This window comes from Hipposideros armiger, unplaced genomic scaffold, assembly GCF_001890085.2.
Source record: "Hipposideros armiger isolate ML-2016 unplaced genomic scaffold, ASM189008v1 scaffold_27, whole genome shotgun sequence".
Classification (NCBI taxonomy): Eukaryota; Metazoa; Chordata; class Mammalia; order Chiroptera; family Hipposideridae; genus Hipposideros; species Hipposideros armiger.
This window is the reverse complement of record NW_017731377.1, coordinates 5,393,978-5,417,307: the sequence shown is the minus strand read 5'-3', so window position 1 is coordinate 5,417,307 and position 23,330 is coordinate 5,393,978. Positions and strand designations below refer to the sequence as shown.

At 41.3% G+C, this 23,330-nt stretch overlaps 1 protein-coding gene across 3 annotated transcripts in view; it reads left to right on the top strand.

Moving 5' to 3' along the window:
- Positions 1 to 23,330, top strand: part of GALNT7 (polypeptide N-acetylgalactosaminyltransferase 7) — a 138,019-nt gene that overhangs the window by 68,390 nt on the left and 46,299 nt on the right. For all 3 annotated transcript variants that reach the window (XM_019636187.1, XM_019636185.1, XM_019636186.1), the window contains exon 2: positions 6,574 to 7,031. In XM_019636187.1, the coding sequence (XP_019491732.1) occupies positions 6,595 to 7,031 (437 nt within the window). In that variant the 5' untranslated portion in view covers positions 6,574 to 6,594. The remainder of the gene's footprint in view (positions 1 to 6,573; positions 7,032 to 23,330) is intronic.

The following is a 23,330-nucleotide window of genomic DNA, read 5'->3' as shown; positions in this document are numbered from 1 at the left end:
GATGATAAGAAAAGGAATTTCTCCTAAGTGAGTAAGAACTATCAGGAGATAATTCCTCTGTCAGAATGTAATACTTTTTCTTGCTGGCAAGTCACACCCTTCTCCATTTTCAGTTCTGTCCTAGTTGCCAACAGAGACATTGCCATTGGCCTTAAATCTCTTCTTAGTTTATGGCTCTTAAAATGGACTTAGAATACGGCCTTCCTCCATAAGGGGGGACATCCTAAATACTCAAGGACTGGTAAGGTCTCCATTTAATCTTGGGTTTAGCCATGTTAAACCCTGCTTAAGCAAAGACAGACTACTTGACCCTGCCTCTCCTCCTGTGCCCAGTAGGCCCACTGATTCCAGGTGCAGTCAGCTCTCAGTCCTCTGAAAGGAGCAAGACTGGATGGTCTTCAGACATTTTTCAGCACAAAATGTCTGTAGGGGACAAATTGGCTTAGAATCCAGCTCTAGCTAACCAGAGGAAAACAAAGGTGCCAAGGCTGGGGCACCCCACACTCCCCTGCACATCCTGTCACATGCTGGTGAGGGCTTGGGGAGGCCCAGCCTCCAAGCACACCGTGTCTTCTGCGCTCCGACATCTCTTTGTTTTTACCTCCCTCCCTGCTCTCTTGGCCCGTTTCTTCTGCTCCTTTATGGTAAGTGCAGCTAGAGAAAGGTTGCTGATTTTTCTAATTAAAGGTATTTTTTATCAGGAGGGTTTTTAAATCATAGAATTAAATTGGACTTGTTCATGTTTTTAACTTCTGTGGCGCATGCAGAGTGAAAGCCAAATAGTGTTCATCTTGTTAGTAGTGGCCGCTCCCTAACGCTAAATTGCAATTGCTCAAGAGATCATGTGACTGCAGAAGCTCATCATTAAGAGTTTAGTTTTTTAGGGTCACCCATAATTTCAAGTCCAAATGAATATTATTTTCACTTGCTCTAAAGACCATTTTTCTAAATCCCTTGGTAATCATATCATTTCTACCAAAGCATTCCATCTTGGAAAAATGTCATACCTAAGTAGGATTTGGGGGTGAGGGAGGAACTTTGTAAATTGTAAGGTGTAAAGTGAATAGTCTGACCTGATTTCTGATAATCTTGATATTCTAATAATCCTGATAATTTATGATATATCTTGTGTGGTGATAAATGATTAAAGTTTTCAGTACATTTCCACCCTTATGAACTTACTGATCTTAGAAGATTATCTACCGATTCTCTTTCATTTCTCATCAATGGTTATTCGTGGATTTTGACTGAACAGTAAATCAGCTGGTGCTCCTGAAGGCATCATAGTACCAGTGAGTCACAAAGGCATCTGCTGATTCTCATTCCCTCTCAGAAAGGAGTATGTAGTTTTCCTTCTCACGAGAGTTTAGTGATTCCACTGCTTGATAGCCATTCTTTGAATCATATAACATTAAGATTTGATGTGATTATTCTTAATTGTCTTTGAACTAGACAGACAATTCTCATATTTGGCTTTGCCTTCAGATTTAATGACATACAGTCTTTGAGAAGTAAGCAAATTCAATTTTTTCTGGTGAGTTTTACCTAGCATTGTCAAGAGTACACTACTGTGCAGAGAATATAAAGTTGTATCCCATTCATTCTCTTGCTGAATTTATAAAGCATTGCCAGAAAGGTTCTATCTGATCCAAGCTCCTCTTTCCCACTCTATAGCTTCATTCTTTGTCCCTTTTCTTCTCAGAGTCTCTGTCTCATAACCAAAGCAGAAATTTTTAGTATTCATTTATTTATTCACTAAATATTTATTGAGGAATTACATGCCAGAATAAGCATTGGGAATGCGGTGGTGATAGACATGGCCCCTACCCTTTCACAGAACTCACAGTCTAGTGCAGGGGTTAGTGGGGAGGGGGTGTCAAATCCTCCCGCTGCCTGTCTTTGTAAATAAAGTGTTACTGGAATACAGCCATATCCACTCAACTGTGCGTTGTCTGTGGCTGCTTTTTTTTTTTTAAAGATTTTTATTGGGGAATTGGGAGATGGGAACAGCTCTTGGGAATTGGGGGAAGGGGAACAGACAAGTTGCTGTCACCTTGTTCCTCAGTCTAGTTGTGGAGGACGTTGCTTCACTGGCCCAAGTTGGCACCATCACTGCGCTCCTCCCGGCGAGGCAGATCAGTCGCCGGCTTCTGGACGGCCGCTCACTGCGGCTGCTGGCCACTCAGCTGGCTGCCGGCTACACATGGTAGCTCATGGCAACCCACTGCAGCAGGGGCTGCAGCCTACGCCGTCGCTGGCGACTCACGGCAGCCCAGCTCCAGGTTGAGCTGTTGTTCAGCATCTTAGCTGTAGAGGGCAGTGTCACTGGCCCTCATATGTGGGATCTGAACCAGGGCCCTCTGGCGTCCCAAGGCAGTTCCCAACCAATGCGCCACTCAGCCGGCCCGTCTGTGGCTGCTTTTGCATTATGACTAGCAGACTAGAATAATTGCAACAGAGACCCTATGATCTACAAAACCAAAAATGTTTACTACTTGACCCTTTAGAGAAAAAGTTAACGTGCTCTTGCTCTGGTGGGTATGGTGAAGAGATAAGTGCAGACTGGAGCCTGAAAAGTCTTATCAATCTTGTTAAGGAGGAGAAATTCTCCTGAGGGAAGTAGGCCAACAGTGGGATGTTGTAATCAGGGAAAGTAAGTAATATGTTCATATTTGAACTTTAGAAAAGTCACTGTGGCTGCTATGTAGGAAAAATAATGAGGAAAGACAGTAAGTGTGTGTCTAAAAATGAGAAGTATTATAGCATAGTCGTCAAGAGCATGAGCTCTTGAGCCAGACCACCTAGATTCAGATTTTGGTCCTACCACATACTGATTCTGACATTTGGTAACTTCTTGGTCAGATTTTCTGTCCATATAATAGGGATGGTAATCAGAACCTAACTCTTGGAATTAAATAAATTAATATTTGTGAAGCACGTAGACCATAGTGTTTGTAATCATCACTATTATTACTATTGTAGTAATCCTGTTAAGAGGTAAGATTGGCCTGAACTGAGGCAGGGGCAGTGAGGGTAGTAGAGAGAAGTGGCCAATTTCAGGAACTACACAGGTGACACAATTGGTAGGAATTAGTGATAGGCTGGATGTCTGTAGGGCAAATAAAGGAAAACTAGAAGTTGAGGATGAAATGCAGGTTTTGAATTTGATCAGTTGAGTGGATGGTGGTTTGAGTCCCCAAAGTGGAAAGGCAGTAATGGAAATAGGTTTGTGATGTGGGGTCAGTGATAAGTTCAGTTTGGGGTATCTTACATTTGGGTACCAGATTGATCTAAGTAGAAATGTTCAGGAAGCAGTTGACTATAAGGTCCCGAGATGAGAGCTGTGCCGTGGGCTGAGGAAATGGATGTAGGACTGGTCAGTACAAATCTGATCACCTAGGTTGGAAGAGGAAGAGATAACCCAGAATGAGGGAGGAATGACAGGCAGACTTCTAACAGAACTGTAAAGAACACCAACAGCTGACATTTACACAAAGAACCCTTAAGTCAAAAGTTCAAAACAACTTTTGAAAGAAGATAAGCTTGAAATTTGAATCCATTAAATATTCTCTTGTTGAGGCGACTGAATTTGAAAAATATTTGAATTTGCATTTTCACATTAGCATAGGCCAACCTAAACCATACCCTGTATTTCACAATTTGGCTGTTGTGGTTTCATGTACTGTCATATTCCACATGCTTCCAAAATGCAATTTTTATCCCTATGGAATATTAAGCAACATAGTGGATGCTGTGGTTATGGGTGTTGGCATCTGATGACCTGTTCGGTCTATTGATATTTGCTATGTTGATTGACATTTTGCTTCCCCAGTTACCGGTTCACTGGAGCCTTGATGGAAAGAACTAACGTGGGGGAGAACGTGTTTCTTTTATTGTGTGTTACATTTGTTTGGTTCAGCATCAACAACTTGGTTCCAATTCTTAGAGTTTTATAATGATTTCTCTATTTTAACTTGTTTACAACATGGCCATCAGTGAGTATAATTGTGGAAAGAGCCAGAAGAAAACGTAGAAATTTACACTTTTTCCATCATCAGAATCACTTCTCAGCGTCGGTGCCTACCCCGCTGTTAAGAGTCATGCTTGGCTTCCTGCCCTTAGTATGAGTTAATTCCTCAGGACTTCATAAATACAAGATTTCTGGCAGGACTGCCTCCCCCCTATTCACCTCTGACCCTTAGTAAGACTCACAGGCCAGGCTCCAGCTAAGTCCCTGCTGCTCAGGTGTGTGATGATCAGAAGCCTGATCCAGAAGCCTTATCTACCTATATAGCACATGCCCGAAGAAAGGCATCATATTTATAGAATCAGGCTGAGTGTTGCATTTTATATTTAGTTTTGTGTTATAGGAGGAAAATTGTAAAACAACTTTGAAATGGACCAAAAAGATTACTGGGCATACTATCTGACTCAGTTTTCTAGGTTAGCTTGCACTTTCATTATCTATGAGCTATTTTACAATCTGGTAAGCGATAGAAAACTGATAGTAATGCAAAAAGTTCTTGTCCATTGAAAAGGAAATTGTGTACTGTGGAATGCAATTGGTTATTACCCTCTGGATGTTGACATGTTTTACCAGTTTTGCATCTATTTCTAAATTCTTTGCAGTACCCCTTTTTTTTTTTTTTTGGAGTTTATTTGAGCAAAAATCTATTCCAACCAGGCAGTGCCAAACCAGAAGTGGTTATGAGCGTTCCCTCTGCAGTATTCTTGATGTTGATATATTTGTTTGTTCTTTGGATTTACCTTTGAACCATCTTATGGGTTCCCGTTTTAATTAATGAGTTAATCAAAATATAGAGGGTGCCAAAAAATGTATGCACATTTTAAGAAAGGAAAGAACTGGATTAAAATTGTAATACTCAATATATACCAATAACAAAAGATGAATACAAGTCATGTGTATACATTTTTTGGCATCCCTGGTATATGTCCCATGTTCCCCCAAATTCTCTTGTTATATATACCCATGTATGTTTATACATGCAAATAACATCTCTAGAAAGACACAAGAAACAGCTGGTCATGATGGCCTCTACAGAGGAGAAGGCAGGAAAACTTGCTTTTAATTTTAACTATATGCCCTTATGAATACTTTGAATTTTGTATCATATGCTTATACCACCTAAACAAATACATGACTTTTTAAAATTCCTTTCTGAGCTCTCTAAAATTAATCCTTAGCTACTCCTTACCAAAACGTCAGCATCAGTGAAATTCACATTTGAATGAACTGACTTTCTGAAAAGAGGTCTTTGTCTCTAAATAAACTACCAGTAGATAGCAACCTACACCTCAACATCATGCCTAGAGCCCTACTTTTGTACTCTTTAAAGCAAAGTTTTTAACTTTAGTTTCTGAGATGGCTCTAACACTGTAGAAACATTTTGGTCAGATGGTACTAATTCTATTGTGAACCCATTAAGGGATCCCATAACCTTAGTGTGGAGTGAGGTGGCAGACCAGTTAGCCTATTTTGCAGTTCTAAATTCACCTGCCTCTTCCCCAGCTGTGGGTACTCAGTAATCGCCTTATCAAATTGTCCTAGCGGCTCTCCCTTTAAGTTAGAGTTTTCAAGCTTGGATGCATGGTAAAATCACCTGGGGGAGCTTTTCAAAATCTAAATGCCCAGACCAGTTAAATCACAAAGTCTGGGAATGGGACACAGACATCAGTCTTTTTTAAAGCCACTGAGGTGATGCTCAGGTTGAGAACACTGCTTCATGCAAAGAACGGTACTGGTTTAGCAAACACTTTACATGTAGTACCCCAGGAGCCAAAGCACTCAGAATCTCTAACTGAAAGATCTGCATAAGGGGGGTCCAAACAGGAAGTCGGGGGTGGGGGGCAACCCTTACCAAGTATCCTAACGTGTAAAATCTCTTTACCTGTGAAATGGGGCAAATTAGGTATTGGGTGTGAATTAGAAGTCCAAACTGATTTGGTTACAGTTATTAGAACTTTTTTTAAAGATCGTTCTCAATTCAGCTAAGGCCCCTCTGAGTAGAAAATACCAAACTGGGACCATGGGGTGCATATCCCTGCCTTGTTCCTCTGCCATTAGGGGCACAAAGCCAGCCCAGTGATGGATGACATCTAATACCACTGCCACCATAGGGGTATATTACTGACACAGAGCTGTATTTATCATACACCGGTCAGCTGGGAAAACCACATACTGTACAACATGACCTGTTAAGTGTCTGCTTTTGTCAAAGGTCCTAGAACCTCATTGCTCTAACCCATAACAATTTGCTTTATTAAGAGGTCTTTGAGAGCGAGTTAGGTTTAGATGGAGAGAAGTAAAAAATGCATCCATTTATTTATTCTGGAATGGTAAGGCAAGGAAATAGTCTTTCTTGGCGTGTTCTTCCCCCCCACCCCTGAAAGATACCTTGGTGGGAAGTCCTCATTAATGGCCTGCGTCTGTTTCGCACTTTAAATCCTTTCACTGTTGCCTCATCCTTTTTTGAAACATGAAAATTGATATCATAAACTCTGCTGTGGTTTGCCTTCATGTACTCATTGTATGTCCCCCTCCCTTTTGTGTAGGAAGACAGAGATGTCAACCCCATGCCTAACCGAGGAGGCAATGGATTAGTTCCTGGGGATGACAGATTCAAACCTGTGGTACCATGGCCTCATGTTGAAGGAGTAGAAGTGGACTTAGAGTCTATTAGAAGAAAAAACAAAGCCAAAAATGAACAGGAGCGCCATGCTGGAGGAGAGAACCAGAGAGACATAATGCAGAGGCAGTATCTCACATTTAAGCCTCAGACATTCACCTACCGCGATCCTGTGCTACGCCCAGGGATCCTTGGTAACTTTGAACCCAAAGAACCTGAGCCTCATGGAGTGGTTGGTGGCCCTGGAGAGAAAGCCAAGCCATTGGTTTTGGGACCTGAATTCAAACACGCAGTTCAAGCCAGCATTAAAGAGTTTGGATTTAACATGGTGGCAAGTGACATGATCTCACTGGACCGCAGCGTCAATGACTTACGACAAGAAGAGTAAGCACACACCCTCTTCTTTCTAAAATTGGGGCAACTATTGTTTTGATAGATATTAAATAGATGCTAGAATGGAGAAAGTGGTTATGCCTTTATGTCAACGAAATAAGAGGATCAAGGATCTTTGTTCTACAAAATGGGCAGAAGGAGGAGAGCTCTCCGTTTATGCCGTGATGTTGAGGCTGTGACATATACAATTCTGGGGTTTTCTACATCAGGCCTACTCAGTATCTGGTCCCAGGCTGGCACTGGTCTGTGAATTTTTTGTTACCAGTCCACACTGAGAAAATGAGCTTGCACCAGGATGTAAATCAACTATAAATACTCTGTTTAATTCAGCTGCCAGTTTTGTAATAACAAAACTTTCTTGCTGTGTTGCTTTTCATTCTGGACTGAGCTCCTCATCTTGTGGAACAAATAACAAATAGTAGCACTGTTCTAGAAGTCTCATATAATTAACTAAATATTTATGTTTCCCTTCATTTTTTCCTGGACATTGAAACACCTGAGTATGCAAAAGATGCACTCATATAAAACCATGGCCTAAGCTTTCAAATTCTTTTTTACGTAGTTTAATGTAAAATAGAGGATTTCCAGCTCTTAACTTTTGCTACATGGTGGTTATTGAATAAACTCAAAGCTTTTTTCTTTCAGTTTATTCAATAACCAGCACTATTCCTATAGGATCTAAATAGCTTCTGTTAATGTGGATGCATATTTAATTGACTGCTACTAGAAACCTCTGAAAATGTATTCCTGATGATGCATTATTAACATAATCTTCATTTTAAAAGGTTAACACAGCACGTGTGCACACACCCACAGCAGCATTCTTTATGACCAATTAGTAAAATTCTGTACCTAATGTAGTGCTGCTCAGTAGACTTTGGATTCACGGTTTTACTGGTAAGAATGAGAGGAGGTGAATGAAAAGAAACATGCAAAGAAAGTAGTAGAAGCATAGAACCATGATGGTGAGAGACATGACCTCTTGTACAGGGAAGAGTTAGAACATCTGAAGAGACTGTGAAGGAAGCATCTTCAAGCAGTTTATTCCTAATCACAGTACAGTCGTGGGGTTGCCAGATTGAGCAAACAAAAACAGAGGGTGCTCAGTTCAATTTGAATTTCAGATAACAATGAAAAAAAACATTTAGTCTAATTATGTCCCAAATAGTGTATGGGACGAAATTACACTTTAAAAAAAAATTTATTTATCTTAAATCCAGATTTAACCTGTGTCCTGTATTTTATTTAGCAACCCTTCTAGTCGGGGTGAGGATAGTTACAGAGCTAGAACTGCATGCAAGTACCCTTTAGGGCCCATAACAGGATTTGCAATCTCTCATCTGCAGTGTGTCCCTATTATTAAAATGTACCACTCAATCATAGTGCTCATCTCTGTTATAGAAAGCTCTTTGAGAACCTGTTGATGGCATTCTCATCACTGTAAGGGAGAAAAGGGGAATCTAACATTTATTGACTTTCCAGGACTTACTATAAGTTACCTTATTTAATTCTCACAACCAAACTGTGAGGGAGTTCTTACCTGTATATGAAAAGTCGGAGGCTTACAGTTGTGTCTTCTTGTATTTGCCCGGCAAGGTGGTAAAGCTGTGATTCAGCCTGAGGTGGTTTGGTGTGAAAGCCCCTTCTCTTTCCGCCACACCACACCTCAAGGTACCTGGACAGTATGCCTCAGGGCATTGTTACAATCCAAGGGAGAGCTTAGTGTAGGGACTGAGATTTTAGCACATGTATTCTTTTTAAGAGATACATCTTTTATTTATTTATTTATCAATCTGAGCCATCGTGCCACCTGTTGGCAGCTCAGCGGCAACTCAGCTCGGGCCGGGAATCGAACCGCTGTTGCTCAGAGCTCGCACTCTTAAGCGAGCTCTTAACCAACTGAGCCACTCAGCCAACCCAAGAGATACGTCTTTTAAAACACTAATATAAATCTATCTCATTTTTCTATATAAGAAATATGCTAAGAAACAAGTGATACACGAGACACAGCAGTACACAGGATTAGTCATCCTCTGTGCCTCACTCTCCTTCACCCCTCAAATCCATTCTATCTGCAGGGTCTCTTGTTTCTACCACCAAAATATGTCTCAGATCGTTTCTGAGTGCTGTTCTTTCATCTGCACTGCCACCACCCAAGTCCAAGCCACCATCTGTCTTGGAACCCTGCAAGAGTCTCCTCCCTGGGTCCCCACGTCTGCTCTTGCCTCCTGTCTTATTCACACAGAAGCCAGCGTGTGTTTGAACCCACAAATCTAGCTTATCTAAAACCGTTCTTTGCCTTCATGCCTTGCCGCCCTCCTCTGCGGCTGTGCTTCTTGCCCACAGGGCACCAGCTGTGTCCACTTCTCCCAGCTGCTTTGCGCAGGCTCCTCCCTCCTCGGGCTGGCTCCTCACCACCTGTAGGTCCCAGTCATACCGCTAACCATGCTGTCTAATTTGGTAATGCCTTGCTTTATTTTCTGTTACTGCTGTCTGCCCATTTCTTTCGTAGCATTTATCGAATTTGGTAATTAGATATTGGTTTATTTAGTTGTTTACTGACTGGCTTTCTTACTAGATGATAAGCTCCTGAGAGCAAGGAATGTCTGTTTTCTTCATCAGCTACTTCCAGTAACTGACAACTTGGAGCTTGGTGGTATCCAGTTGGTAAATATCTGTTGAGAGAATAAATGAATGAATGGATGAATGAATGAATAAATGAATGAATGAAAGAAACCTTCCAGGTTTTAAACCTTGGCTTCATTATCAGATGTGAGATCTTAGACCAGTTACTTACCCTCTCCGACCCAGTTACCTAATCCTTAAAATAGTTCTAACTGTACCTGTCTCTCAGGATTGGCATTAGAATTAAATGACTATTATAATAGACTAAAAGTCTTTTATCATAAGCCTGGTGGTTAGAAACTTAAGTATTATTGGCTGTTTCTATTGCTGTGGCACTTTCTCCAGGTCACATATCTTCCTGTCACATTTGAATGTTTTCGGTTACTATTGAACTTTGATATTCTCTGTTGCTTTTTGGAAAGCGTACGTGTCACACGCTGCCTTATCTACATCATCCTTCTCATACTTGTACCTTCCACAATGGTAAAGCTTCATCTCTCCTTTGATAATAAAAAAAAAGACGCAGATCGCCGCCTGAACTTACTACCTCTGAGTTTTCCTTGCTCTCCTGCAGTTTCTTTCCTTCCTCTCCTGCAGTTTGTTTCCTTCCTTTCTTTCTCTTATTTTCTTTCTTTCCTCATTGCATCCCTTCTTCCTCTTTTCTCCCTCCCCTCCCCCATGCCTTGCCAAGTATTCCTCAGGTTCTTTTCCCTTGCGCACTGGAGCAGTACCTACAAATAGGATTATTGCATGTTTCTGTGTATCGTTCTTGTAAGTACTATGTCTCCAATCAAATAAAAGGACTCAAGGCTATCAAGCCCTCTTTAAAAGTCTATGCTAGTGAGAAAAGTTTATATATATATATATATATATATATATATATATATATATATATATATATACACACACACACACACTTCAAAATACTCAAACATAATAATCCCAGAAACTTTCAAAACTGAATCCAGATTATTTTTTAAACTTGATTCTTTCTCACACTTTAAAAAAAAAATGAGATAGGCTTCATTCCCTTTTGAACACTTAAAATTCAACGTAGAGTAATAAATAATTCCTAAGCGGAGTTATTCATAAATTAGAATGTGAACAGTCTTCAGAATTTTCTCTAAAGTAGAAAGGCCAGCAGCAAAGAAGACACCCCTAAGTTTTGCACATCATCTAATGTGCATATTACCACTTTTCTGCATTTGCTGGCGATATATTGGAAACAACATATAAATCCATGTCCCCCACACACGCCTTCCTCACGCACATCCCTCATAGAGAAGGTGCCACAAGGACCCCATCAGAGAGTGGCTCGGTGTTGCTGATGTTCTGCAGCTTTAGAATATAGGCCTCATCAGCCTTGTCGTTTTGCCTGTGCCAGACATATAAATAAATGAGCCACCTGCCAACCTTAGAAACCAAGCTTTGGGCAGTTTGTCCAGCTGTGACATCTGACACTGTGGTTAACTTGCTCTTTTTTGTGGCTGTTCCATAGTCTTTTCAGATGAGTGTTCTCTACCTTGGAAGCAGGACAGAACTGCCCAGCTGCCAGCATGACTCATGCTTATGTATGTTACAGCTTTGAATTACATTCTCTGGCTGAATAATTTACTGGCTGTTGATTACTTGTTAAAAGAGTGAGTAACAGTATTTTGAGTGAACTGGAGTCCTACTTCTTTTTCAAAGACTTGAGCCAAGAATGACTTCACCTGCCTTCACACTTATTTTCTATAAAAAAAAATATGTGATTTTCTTCACAGTTCAACAGATATTGAGTATCTCCAATAAACAAGGTACTGTGCTAGCCCCTGAGGGAATGCAACAGTGAGAAAATATAGTCCCTGCCTTAAAGGGGCTTGCCATCTGCCTCTGGGGAGAAGGGAAAGAGGACCATAATATAAGAGCCATAGGACAGGCATGAGTAAAATGGCACGGTTCAGAGGAGTGGGAGGACATGTCGAATTATAGGGGATCCAGGAGGGGATTGATGGGGGGCCACTATGGACGGACCCTGAAGGATGATGAGTAGGGTTCCCCCAGGAAGAGGATGCCAGTGTTGAAAACATGTAGATAGCATTGACTGGGAGGAAAGCGGTATCATTTACTTGCATCAGGAAGTGTGTGTAGAGAAACAAAGCTGATAGGTAGGGTCATCTTTAGAAGACCACAATGCCATTTACAAAGCCTATAGTGAATCTGGTCGTCAGGAAAGACCACTGAAGGTTTATAAAGGGAGCTTGAGGAATATTAGACTGGTAGAGGTGTCTAGAGTGGATTGGGGGTAGGGACCTGTTAGAGGGTTAGTAGCCTTAGAGTAGGAACTTCAGTGAAGGTTGCAGAACCAGAAAAAGGAGACTCAATGTGAGAGTACAGAAGAGTTAGTTAGAGTCAGTAACCTTGGCAGCTGATTAAGTGGAAGGAAGCATTAAACATAAATCCAAGGCTTTGAAGCACAGTAACACAAAGAATGATCCCATTAACAGAAATAGGGTGGGTGGAATTAACATGGTACCCTGCCCAAAGCTTGGTTACCTAAACCAGTTTGATCCCTGTCTTCATGTGAATTCACACACAGCTATTCAAGATGAGGAGCCTGTTTGTGGGAAGAGGTGGAAAGTTCTGTTTGAGAATATATTAGATTTTCTTCTAAAAAGTTTGGGATTTTATTTCCTTTACTGTGAATTGCTGATGCAAATACATGGAAATCATTCTTACCCTTTTTCAGCCCAAGGCAGATAGTCATAGGTGTACAAGCCAAGTGATTTTATTTCAAATAAAATAATTACATATTTTGACTTGTTGAACAAATTCATCTGCTCCTAATATTTAACCTTTTCTCCTACCTACACACCCATTGCACTTCTGTTTTGTAGAAAGCTATCTTAGTTGCGTTTACAAAGTGAAATAATAGACATTAAGGTGCTTCAAAAATCCTAAGTGCTATGCAAATATTAATATGATTGTTAATAACGTTCTTAAGCTTGTCTGTGGGAAACTGAGGTGTTTTTTTAAAAATATATTTTACATTTTCACTCATTTACACCACATAATTCTCTTGTTACTTGATTCCAAAATGCTGATTTTATATACTCTTAATTTTAAGATGAATTGTGGTCTTGAGCTTTTTTCTTTCTCTATCCATGCTAAAGGCTCTCTTTGATACCTTTGTTTAGAATACAATGCTGTAATTTGTAGAATAGGTGCTATTTTCAAAACACTGATTTAGTTGAAATTAATTAATTAATTTAATTCCATTAATTAGTAATTCATATATTAATAAATTAATTAATAAATTAATTAGTTTAATTTCAGTTTCTACATATCATATCTCATGGTTTCACTTAGAGCTAACTAAAACGCCAAAGAGCTGCTCAAAGAAGTGAGATTGTTAGAATAATATAAAGAGGGTGCCAGAAAAATGTATACACATTTTAAGAAAGGAAAAAACTATTAAAATTGTAATACTCAATATATGCCAAAAACAAAAGATGAATACAAGTCATGTGTATACATTTTTGGGGCACCTCCAGTGTAAATCACATGCACACACATGTGTAAATCACATACATGCATATATATTTCAGTACTTTGTCCCAGTTTCTAATATGTGGTGGTTCTATATGACCTGATCCAAGCTACACTGGTCATAGTTATTAACACGCGATCCTTTGCTCCCTTAGGTTGCCCAAAATATGTCTCATTTTTCAAACTTCGATTTGGCAGCCTTAGATCTAATCTGTAGGAAGCACATTTGAGATTGATTTTAGATGACCCACAATGGACAGGGTACTTCTTTATGTCCCAAAATTATTATTTTCTAACTGGCCTGAACATTTTTACTCTTGGAAGCTACTTTCTGTGAGTCCAGAGGTGTTCCAGATTAACTTGAAAGGAAAATTATGTTCTGATGCCTAGTTTCTTCTTTCTTCTAAACACACACACACACACACACACACACACACTGCACTTTGGAACTTTCTCAGTTATCATGGCAGAGCTGATTTTTGTTTAAGGTCCTGGCTGGCAAGAGGAGATGTACTTAGCCAAGTTGGGATTATTAATAGCGATCAGGGGGTAATTTATGTCATCCCAGTTACCACAGCAGTTTAGAGGGGTACCACATTCATAGAGTAAGCCTACAAAAACTGGAACTAGAGGTGATTTGTTGCCCTAAGCCACCGTTAGCAGACGAGCAGCCATCTTGAATCCCCCTCTCTCCTTGATAGCGTTCTGGGAGGCTCACTTCCCTTGGTGGAAACATTCTTCTACCAAGACTTCATGTGGTGGATAAGGTCCTTCCCACTCTCTAGTCATTTTCCGAGTTGCTCTGTTAAAAGGGACTTAGCTTCATTTCCTCTCTCCTCATTCTGCCCCCACCCCCAAACCCTCACCACCAATGTGACAAAAGTATCATATATGCCTGATAAAAAAATGACAAACTCAGGTTGCCTATTGGTGTTTTTTCACAGTCCTCTGCCCCCAACCAGGAATTGAGAATACATTCCCTGGAGGCTAGTTAGAAAAACATTTTTGGAAGCTCCACTAGATAGTCCATAACATCCCACACCAGCGGCAGGCAAGTTCAGGAAGACCTTGACTTGTTTTTCTTTTCAGGCTGTTTCCCACCCATCAGGAGCAGTGACACAGGAGATTAAGGGGTGTTTTGGTACCCTCTCCTACTGGAGCATCTCAGTTTGGGAGCTGACAGTCATTTCAAGGTGTTTAGTCATTATCCTCTGCTGAAAGGCTATTAATTCCTTCCCAGCGAGAGCCTCTGCCCATAGACCCAGACAGTGTGGATGCCAGAACACAAGCCCCTCCCTCAGAAGGTTGGCATGACCTCCTCTGGTAACTTAGCAACTCAGACTAGTAGATGCAGGCAGGACCATCAGACATAGCCTGTTGCTCTGATGTGTGTTTTCCCTGATGCACACTGGCTCTCCTGTGTTTGGTGAATAGTATCAATTCATTGTGGAAGTCCTGGTGGAGCTTAGGTTTCCTCCTGCAATGTAGCGTTTGGAAGTGATCAGGGGCAAGGGTTCTTACAGTGAAAGTAACCTCCATAATAAGATGTTTATAAAGACTGAGAAAAAAGCTGACAATCCTGCAGACGTATTTCTCTTTAGTGCAAGAAATGTGGGGTCTAGTGACTTCAGGATGCATTACACTTGCCACTATGCTAAGCTGTCTGGGGAGCAGCCACTGCATCCGGAGAAGCCGGAAGGAAATTGATTGATGAAAAAGGCTCTCTCTGGATCATATGCTTAATTTCGGTAAAGTTGCTCTGTATTAGAAACGAATGTCTCCAGGGACCTACGAGCAGGAAAACACAAGTCTCTGGGTTTAAAGGCTGCAAAGGATGCAAAATGCAAATGTCAGTGGCGATTTTAACTGCCGATTGATTGCCCTTAGGGCCCTGGTCCCAAGGTTTACTAGGAACAAAAATACGTATGGCATTGTAACAGAAGTGTCTATATTGTACCTAAAGGATAGTCAAAGCCAAACTGCCGGGCATTGGACCATGTATAGCCTTATTGTAAAATCCTAATATGAGGTGTTTTCCACATTTAACTCATCTTAAGTCATTTCCACATTTAAATTAAATGAAGCTGGTTAGCTGGTTAGCTGTTAAGCCAAGCGTAAATCAACATTTAAGAAAAAGAAGAACACCAACCTTTCCGTTTACTCTAGAAGCACAGCAACCATTCTAAAAGATAGACAGCACTTAGTGAATGAGGACTTACACTGGGCCTCACATTTGGGAGAAACTGACGAGTGTAGAGCCCGGTCTTACTACTGCCATGACAGGCTGTGAACAGCCCAAGATGACAGCCTCACGCTTCACATATACACATGTAGATCTTTACCTCTGGAATATCTGGTAAAAGGGGCAGTTTGGGAGAGAAACAAAAAGTCGGGTGGTGGAGAAGGCGGGGGAAGAGAGGACAGCCTTTAAAAGTGGTCAAACCCGGTCAAAGCCTTCCTTCCTCTCAGGCCTTTTCCAGCTGATGGCCACCCCTCCATCTATGGGGCAATTTTGACAGCTCCCTATGGTAATGGCAAAGCCTTGGAGAGAGCTATAAAGCTGGGTCAGCAGTACCAATTTTTTTTTTCTTATGCACAGATTGTGGAAGTAGTAATATGCAAAATTGATTGTACAACTTCTTGAATCACTTATAAGTTAAGTGTCTTTGCTCATTTTAAGCCAAATATGTAAAAAAAATGCACTTAGTATATTATAACTAGAATTACTCTTTCATCATTCTTGCGACCTATAAGGTGAACCTGCTAAAAAGTAAAAAAGGCCAAGCTAATTCTAGGAGTTAAAATGACATAAGAATACCATTTAATTCAGTAATATCTTTCAGTGTTATCACTGGAAAAGGGCCCATAGTTTCACTTTTCTCTTCACTGAATCTTGGGGGAGGTTCCACTCTTCAAAATGTAGTTAATGTGTAGGAGGAAAATCACATTTTAAATAGCTTAGTAACTTATTTTAGAATGAGCACTGCCATTTTAGTAAAAAGAAAAATAACCACACGTTCTCCGGGATATCAAGTCCCAGTGAGCAAATCAAAAACCAGGATAAAGGACTCTGGAGAAAGATTTGAGAATCTAAGCTATACACGCCTAAGAGCCTGGAGATGCACAGCTGTCATTTTAAAGGAAAGAGTTGTGAAGTCTTCAGTGAAAGAAGTGTGAACAACCAGCTGCTGTGCTTCAGCCTTTGTGAGGCAGGGGCTCCCTCCAGAGCCGAACGCGCTCAGTGCAGGCCTGCGGGCCTGGGTCCCATCCTAGGAAGATTTTCAACACTGGCTTCTTCTCTGAGAGAGAGAGAGTGGGAAAGAAATCCTTTCCTTTAAAAGCTTTTATTGAAACCTGTAAGCCACAACTTATCAGGAAGGTAGTATCTGGTACTCTTCCTTCAATCAAAGAAGAGTCTATTTTCTCAGCAGACAACGAAACAACCTAGATTAGGGTTTGACTGGTTCTTGACCTTGTATTCTGCCATCATGGCACTAGTCTCTGTCTCCACTGCGGAGAGGAAGGGTGTGCTGGGGAACATACGTACGCCACAGACGTGGAATGACACAGAAAGGCAGGTTCTGGCCCTAGGGCATTTTTTTTACACTTGTTTATATAGTTTGGGGGAACTATTTCTCACTCACTTTAGATGAGGTGTAAGCTATATCTTCCACTTCCATGTAATTAACTCTGTCACTGTGGTGGCGCTTTGTTCCCTTAATACAGAGTCCTCAGTAAATGACAGTAAGGATCAGCAGCATCATTGCCCATTTACTGAGCACCTACTATGTGTCTGACAGTGTGCTAGGTTCTTTAATACATTATCTCCAATCCTTACAACCATACTGAAACCATACATGTACTATATATATTATTATATATTACATATATATATATATATATAATATATATATGCTGTATAATATATAGAGAGAACCATATTTTTAGATGGTGGAACTGAAGTTCAGAAAAGTAGGTAACTTGAAGGTCATATAAGTAGAAGCTGGTAGCACTGGGGTTCATATGAAGCCTCTTGCCCCGCTGCCTTCTTAGTGATGCTAAACTAATGGCCAAGGGGGTATGTTACAGTACACAATGGTACATAACATTTTTAAAAAGAAAAACAAAGTTAGAAAAAGGTAAAAGGCCAAGGCTCTATATCTCATTATTGCAGAACGTTTTCCTGCCTCTGAGACAGGTTTGCTCAATCTCAGTATTATTGACATTCTTTGTCACGGGGGCTGTCCTGTAGACTGTAGATGCCAGTAACACACACACACTCACACACACACCCTCCCAGGTCCTGGATGTGACAATGAAAATGTATCCAGACTTAGCCACATGTCCCCTGTAGGGCAGACTCGCCCCTGCTTAAGAGTCACTGCTCTCAGAGGTAATATTGAGGGTGGGGGTGTAACCCAATATAAATAACAGAGGTGGGATTTATATTGGGTTGTCGGAAAAGTCATGATGCATTTTTGCAACGAAAAACAGAAAAAATATGTCATGACTTTTCTGACAACCCAGTAGCATTGTTGGGGGAGAAGAGGGGGTTGCCAGGGTTTTTAACTTGTTTTAGCCCCAGAATCCTTCTTCAGATTGACTCCTAGGCAGTTCTATGCTTTGGTTTTTCCACTTCCTTGAAACCCATGGACTCCTCACTCAGTTTGGAAACCACTAGATTAAATGTCTTCCAAGGCCTCTTCCATTTAAAAATTTTATTTTTTCTGTTTCTGCATTCTCCCCCGGGTCTTCTACCAGGTTTCTCTAGCTATAAAAGCTGACCAGAACCAACCAGCAAACAGCTGGTGTGCAGCTGTTATCCCTCCAGCTTAGCGGAGGGCTTTTTGTTTTGGTTTGGCCTCTTCCTGCTCCCTGGAAGGGCTGAGGGGCCTATGCCAGGTGGGATCACCCTTCTTGGAAAGTAGCAGTAGATACGATGTCTGTTAACTTTGGCTGTGTGGTGCCCATGCAGAGGCAAGCAAGCCCTGCTTTGATTTCCGCACTTAAGCAATATACAGTTTGGCAAAAGTTGGGCTTGGTGTTCAGTCCGTGAACCCTGTGCCCGACCTGGCAGAGAGCAGCACAGGCTGGCTGCCAGGATACCAGGCTCACCCTTCTTTGGTTTCTCCCAAGCAGGAAAGGGACCAGGATGGATTAGCCAGAAGACAGTGAGCCTTTTTATATTGCCAAGCTCAACCCTGCTAGCATCTCCAGGATACAGTCCTGTTATGAGAATGCCTCCTCCTATTAATCTTTGTATGTGTCAGCTGCGGGGGATGGAGGAAACCCTTTTGGCCACGTTGCCCAAGAAATGAACGTCCCCTTTCTCCCTTTCCAGGGGCAGCTACTCTTTGGTAAATATTGGTCATGTGCTTTCCCCAAACATTTATATACATATATGCATGGTTTTTAGAACATAAAAATGTGTTCTATGTTCTGAAAGCTCTAAGGCTTGTGACATGGTTAGCTCTCTGCTGGCATCGGCAAGCACCCAGCACATGCCAGCTGTTGATAGTGAGAGCGTAGGCACTTCTCTCACCTCTCCTTTCTTCTCCCACTCCTCTCCCGCTTCCGCTCTCAAGCAATCGAGGATTGCCTTGAATTCCTTCCACACTCCATTCCCACTTTTTGCCTCTTTCATTGCCATCCTCTGAGTCCAGCTTTTTGCCTTTATCTCGCTCCTCAAATGGTCGGAATGGATGGGAGCTGGGGGCATAAGATGGCCCTTTTGGAGTTTCATGGCAGCTTTTAACGAGAGTGGCTTAGACACCTCAAACCTTGCTCATAACATATTAAATGTTTCATAGACTCATTGAATTTTAGAGCTAAAGGAGGCCAGAGAGGTCACTTGGTGTACTTATTCCTTTATTCTGCAGATAGGGACCTGAAGTCCAAGGAGTAGTGACTGTCCAGGAGGATATATGACTGCCAAGAGTCAATCCATGTCTTCTGGGGCCTTTCACCATACCAGATAAAAGAACAGGAAAGTCTGTTTACCAGAGCACTTGTTTTCAATGTAATATTTATGGTATGCATTCATGAAACGTTTTTACAGTAATAGAAATTTTACTTAGGAGCAAAAGAAGTAAGTATGTTTATCAATCCCAAAGTGACTTCCTCTTTAAATGTGACTGTTTACAGTTCCAGCTAAGCAGTAGTAGCAAGGGTCACTGCTTATATCTAAGTTGGAAGGAACCATCCTATGCACAGAGCAAAAAGGCACCTAGGTGTGGCCCCAGAGTAGAGGATCAGTGTTCAGGGAATGGGCACATTATACTATCATACAAAGCCTGTCACTCAGGTCATCCTCCAACCTGGCCTTGGCAGCTCTTCCCTGAATGCTAAGGAGAGGCAGTGAAAGAGCTTTCCACTCAAATGTCTGTGGAACTCTGAGAGAGCAATTTTCCACACTTGAGGGCGTGTTAAAGCTTGGAGCAGATCACCATATCCAGTGGGTTCTGCAGCGACAGGAAACCATGGACTTGGCACAGACTGGCAAGCATCTTTGGCAGTGGCCTTGCCTTAGAGTAGGCACAGCAGGGGGACCAGCTTCACAGGCCCCTTTGCAGCAGGGTACCACCTCGGGGCTGGAGGAGGAGGGGGGCACTGCAGGGTACCCGAGGGCACCAAGTTTGTGAGTGCCATGAGTATACTTTGGGGATCCCAAACAGAGTTGAAAAGAGAATGATAACTAACATTTAAAGAGCTGTCTTGCACTTTCTGGCAAATGTGGGTAATAATAGTTAGCTCGTAAAGTTAATGTGAAGATTAAATGTGACAAAGAGCATAAAAGGCATATAACACAGTAGGGAACGTGAGATCACAGCGGTTAGAAGCACCCCTCATCCCAGGTGAGGCATAGAGAACCCTACAAGGTTCTTTCTCCTACATACGGGGTCTCTCATCGTGCTAGGTGTGTGGCATTCAGCCTCGTCTTTAGAGTATATTACCTTCATTACGGTCTTTCGTCCTGCCATCCTGATACATAGCAGGAGGAGTAGTCAGTCCTAAAGACAGGGCGAGAACACAAAGGCATCCTTAAGGCCAACGTATGCTAAAGAGCTACTTGCTTCTTCAAAATACTGGGTGATTGAGTCTACAATTGGCATCATTAAGAGAAGTGAAGAACAAATTAAGTTACATCAGGGCTTTAGGGTTTAATGTGTAAATAAACACTTCATAATAATAAACATCTTTGTCATTTCTAAAAATATAAATGTTTTCCAATTTAACCCCATGTTTCTTCTAACTAAGCATCTTTGTAGCCTAGACTGTCACCTAAGCAAGAGGCCACACTGTCCTTTAAAGGGCAGGTTTATCAGTGAAACAGGCTCCTTTCTGTATGGCTGGCTCTTGGTTACTACCGCTGCTCAGTGGCGAAGACCTGTCTCTCTCTCGCGCTCTCTCTCTCTCTNCTCTCTCTCTCTCTCTCTCTCTCTCTCTCTCTCTCTCTCTCTCTCTCTCGGTTACTACCGCTGCTCAGTGGCGAAGACCTGTCTTTCTCTCTCTCTCTCTCTCTCTCTCTCTCTCTCTCTTGGTTACTACCGCTGCTCAGTGGCGAAGACCTGTCTCTCTCTCTCTCTCTCTCTCTCTCTCTCTCTTTCTCTTTGACAGCTTTCTGTAGTTTTTCTGACACATTTTTATGTAAGGCATCCCTGAATATTTTACAGAACGTTCCTGACTTGCCCTGACTTTTTATGGCCTTACTGATTGAAGTTCTATTTTTTGGCATAATAATTATTATAGTTGAGAGACTGTGATCATCTCTATCTATCTCTTACATCTTGTAGGTCACTTCGGCAGCCAGAAGCATTTGCCCATAGAATAGAGATTCATCCACATAGCATGCTTCCCCTGTATAGTGGGCAGTCCAGAGGGTGACAGACTTTATAGCTGACGTTTTGTCACTGTCCTTCCATTTTGATATGCAGTCAATTCTCATTACTGAGGACCTACGAGTATGTTTTATACAGTCACTGCGCACACTGGATTAGGAATACGGAAGCATTAGCTCCAAGGGGAAATAAAGCGTTAGGTTCCTGGGAGCCTCTGGTCACAACATTGTCATCAGCTGATCAATACATAACCTTATTTTATGTGTGTTTGTGTTTAAAACACCTTATTTAACATACATTGTTGAATTAGAACATTGAACATTGGCCAACAGCGCTAGAGTTCATGCCTGAAAGAAGCCTATCTAACACACACGTGTTTTCTCCGTAAGGCACATCACAGCCTCTCACGCTCAGGAACACTAAACAGCTCTTCAGCACTACTCTTGGGAGCTATTGAAACAGCAAAATCCCCAACAGAAAGCACAAACATGACAAAAGCATGGCACTGAATAGATTATGGTAAGGACACTGTTTACAGCATCAGAGCAGAAACAAGGCGGGGCATCGTTTTGTACCTGCACGTAGGCAACTAAATTGTGGTTCACATTTTTCACCACTCTGTGCATGTTCTCAAATGACTGCAGAGGTGTCCAGAGCATTGATTTGGGGGTTGCAAATAAATTTTAGGGAGCAGGCAAATTAATAAATACAGAACCCATGAATAATAATAGGGGTCCACTGCATTTTTATATATTTGAATATGGAATGTAGATTGATCACAGAAATATTCAGTATGTAGTTAATATATTCTGAGTCTGGTCCAATCCTACCTTATAGTAAATGCAGATCTCAATAACACTGAAAATGGTAATTCTAATAGACCAAATATGTTTTACCTGGCCAAAAAGAAAATCTGATAATGACTTTTAGAAAGGTCAAGACCCAAAAGCATAGAATATTAAATTTTTCTGTTCAAAGAACAGAAATAAACTGGCCTGGTTATGAGGTACATTATTCAGTGTACCCCCATAATTCATCTCTCTTTTCTCTCCTTCCCACTCCTCCTCCCCACCACACACACACACACACACACACACACACACACACACACACCTCCTTTACTATGTCTAACTACTAAAATGCTTAAGAAGGGTGTTGGAACCAGGCCAAGATATGCTCAGCATGGGCCGCGGCCGCCAGTGGTGTGACCAGTGATGCAGCACAGGTTCTCTGGTCTGTTGGAATATTTATTAGATTTAGTGCTGACACAGTTTCTGTTGATTAGCGGACCTAAACTGAATGTCAACGGTACTGATGGCTACAGAAATGTGACAGTATCTTACTCTCAGGCCCCATCCAACCCTGACCTGTAGGGTTAGATGCTGTACTGAATTCTGTCTTAATTTCGTAGTAACTAGCCTAGACTTTGATCAGAAATACTTACTAATTTTAAATTGTATCTCCTCCTCAAGAGGTGTGATTTAAAGTCTTTCCAGGGAGCACATAAACAAAAGAATATTATAGCTGTTTCTTACTTCAGTCTTACAACAAAATCTGAAAGACCATGGTCACGAAGTCCAATTGTATAAATAACACAGGAAGAGAAAAAATGGTGTTTGAAGATAAAAAGTTGCTGGTGGTTTCACATACTCTTGAGATCCAGTAAAACTGGAGATATCTCAACCCCCAGCTGATGGTGGAGAAGTTGTTTACAAAAGTCCTGTGAAGAAAAGAGGAAGATAATACCAATGGGTGCATATTTCTAGAACCTGGAAATGTAAAATGCTAGTAAAATGTGCTTTGCAGTACAACCACAATTTTAACAGTTCCTCAGAGGCACAGAGCTACTGTTATTGGCAATCTGTAAGGAGATGGATAACTTCATAGAGAAATCTTTAAAAGTAAGGTGGGAATAATTTGAAGATAACTATAGGCAAATTTTTTTCCATTAAACCATAACAGTAACACTTCTCTGTGCTCCCCAGGATAAAGATTTAGCAGGTTGGCATCAGCTTCAGAAAACGAGTCTTTAAGTAGACAAAGGATTCAATTAAGTTGTTCCCAAGGTCTTGAGTTTAGCAGCTTGATTTACCAAAAAAAAAAAAGCCTTTTTTTTTCCCCCCCGGTGACAAGTGTTTTGTGAATAAAAATGTTGGGGGCAAAATTAGTGTTCTGCATTCTACTCTCTCATCTAATGAGGAAGCTGAAGAAACAGCTTCCTTTCTTTCACTGAAGCCTTTAGAATAAAAGATCACCTTGGAGGTCGTTGCTGTGACACTTATCTGGGGCAGTCAGACAC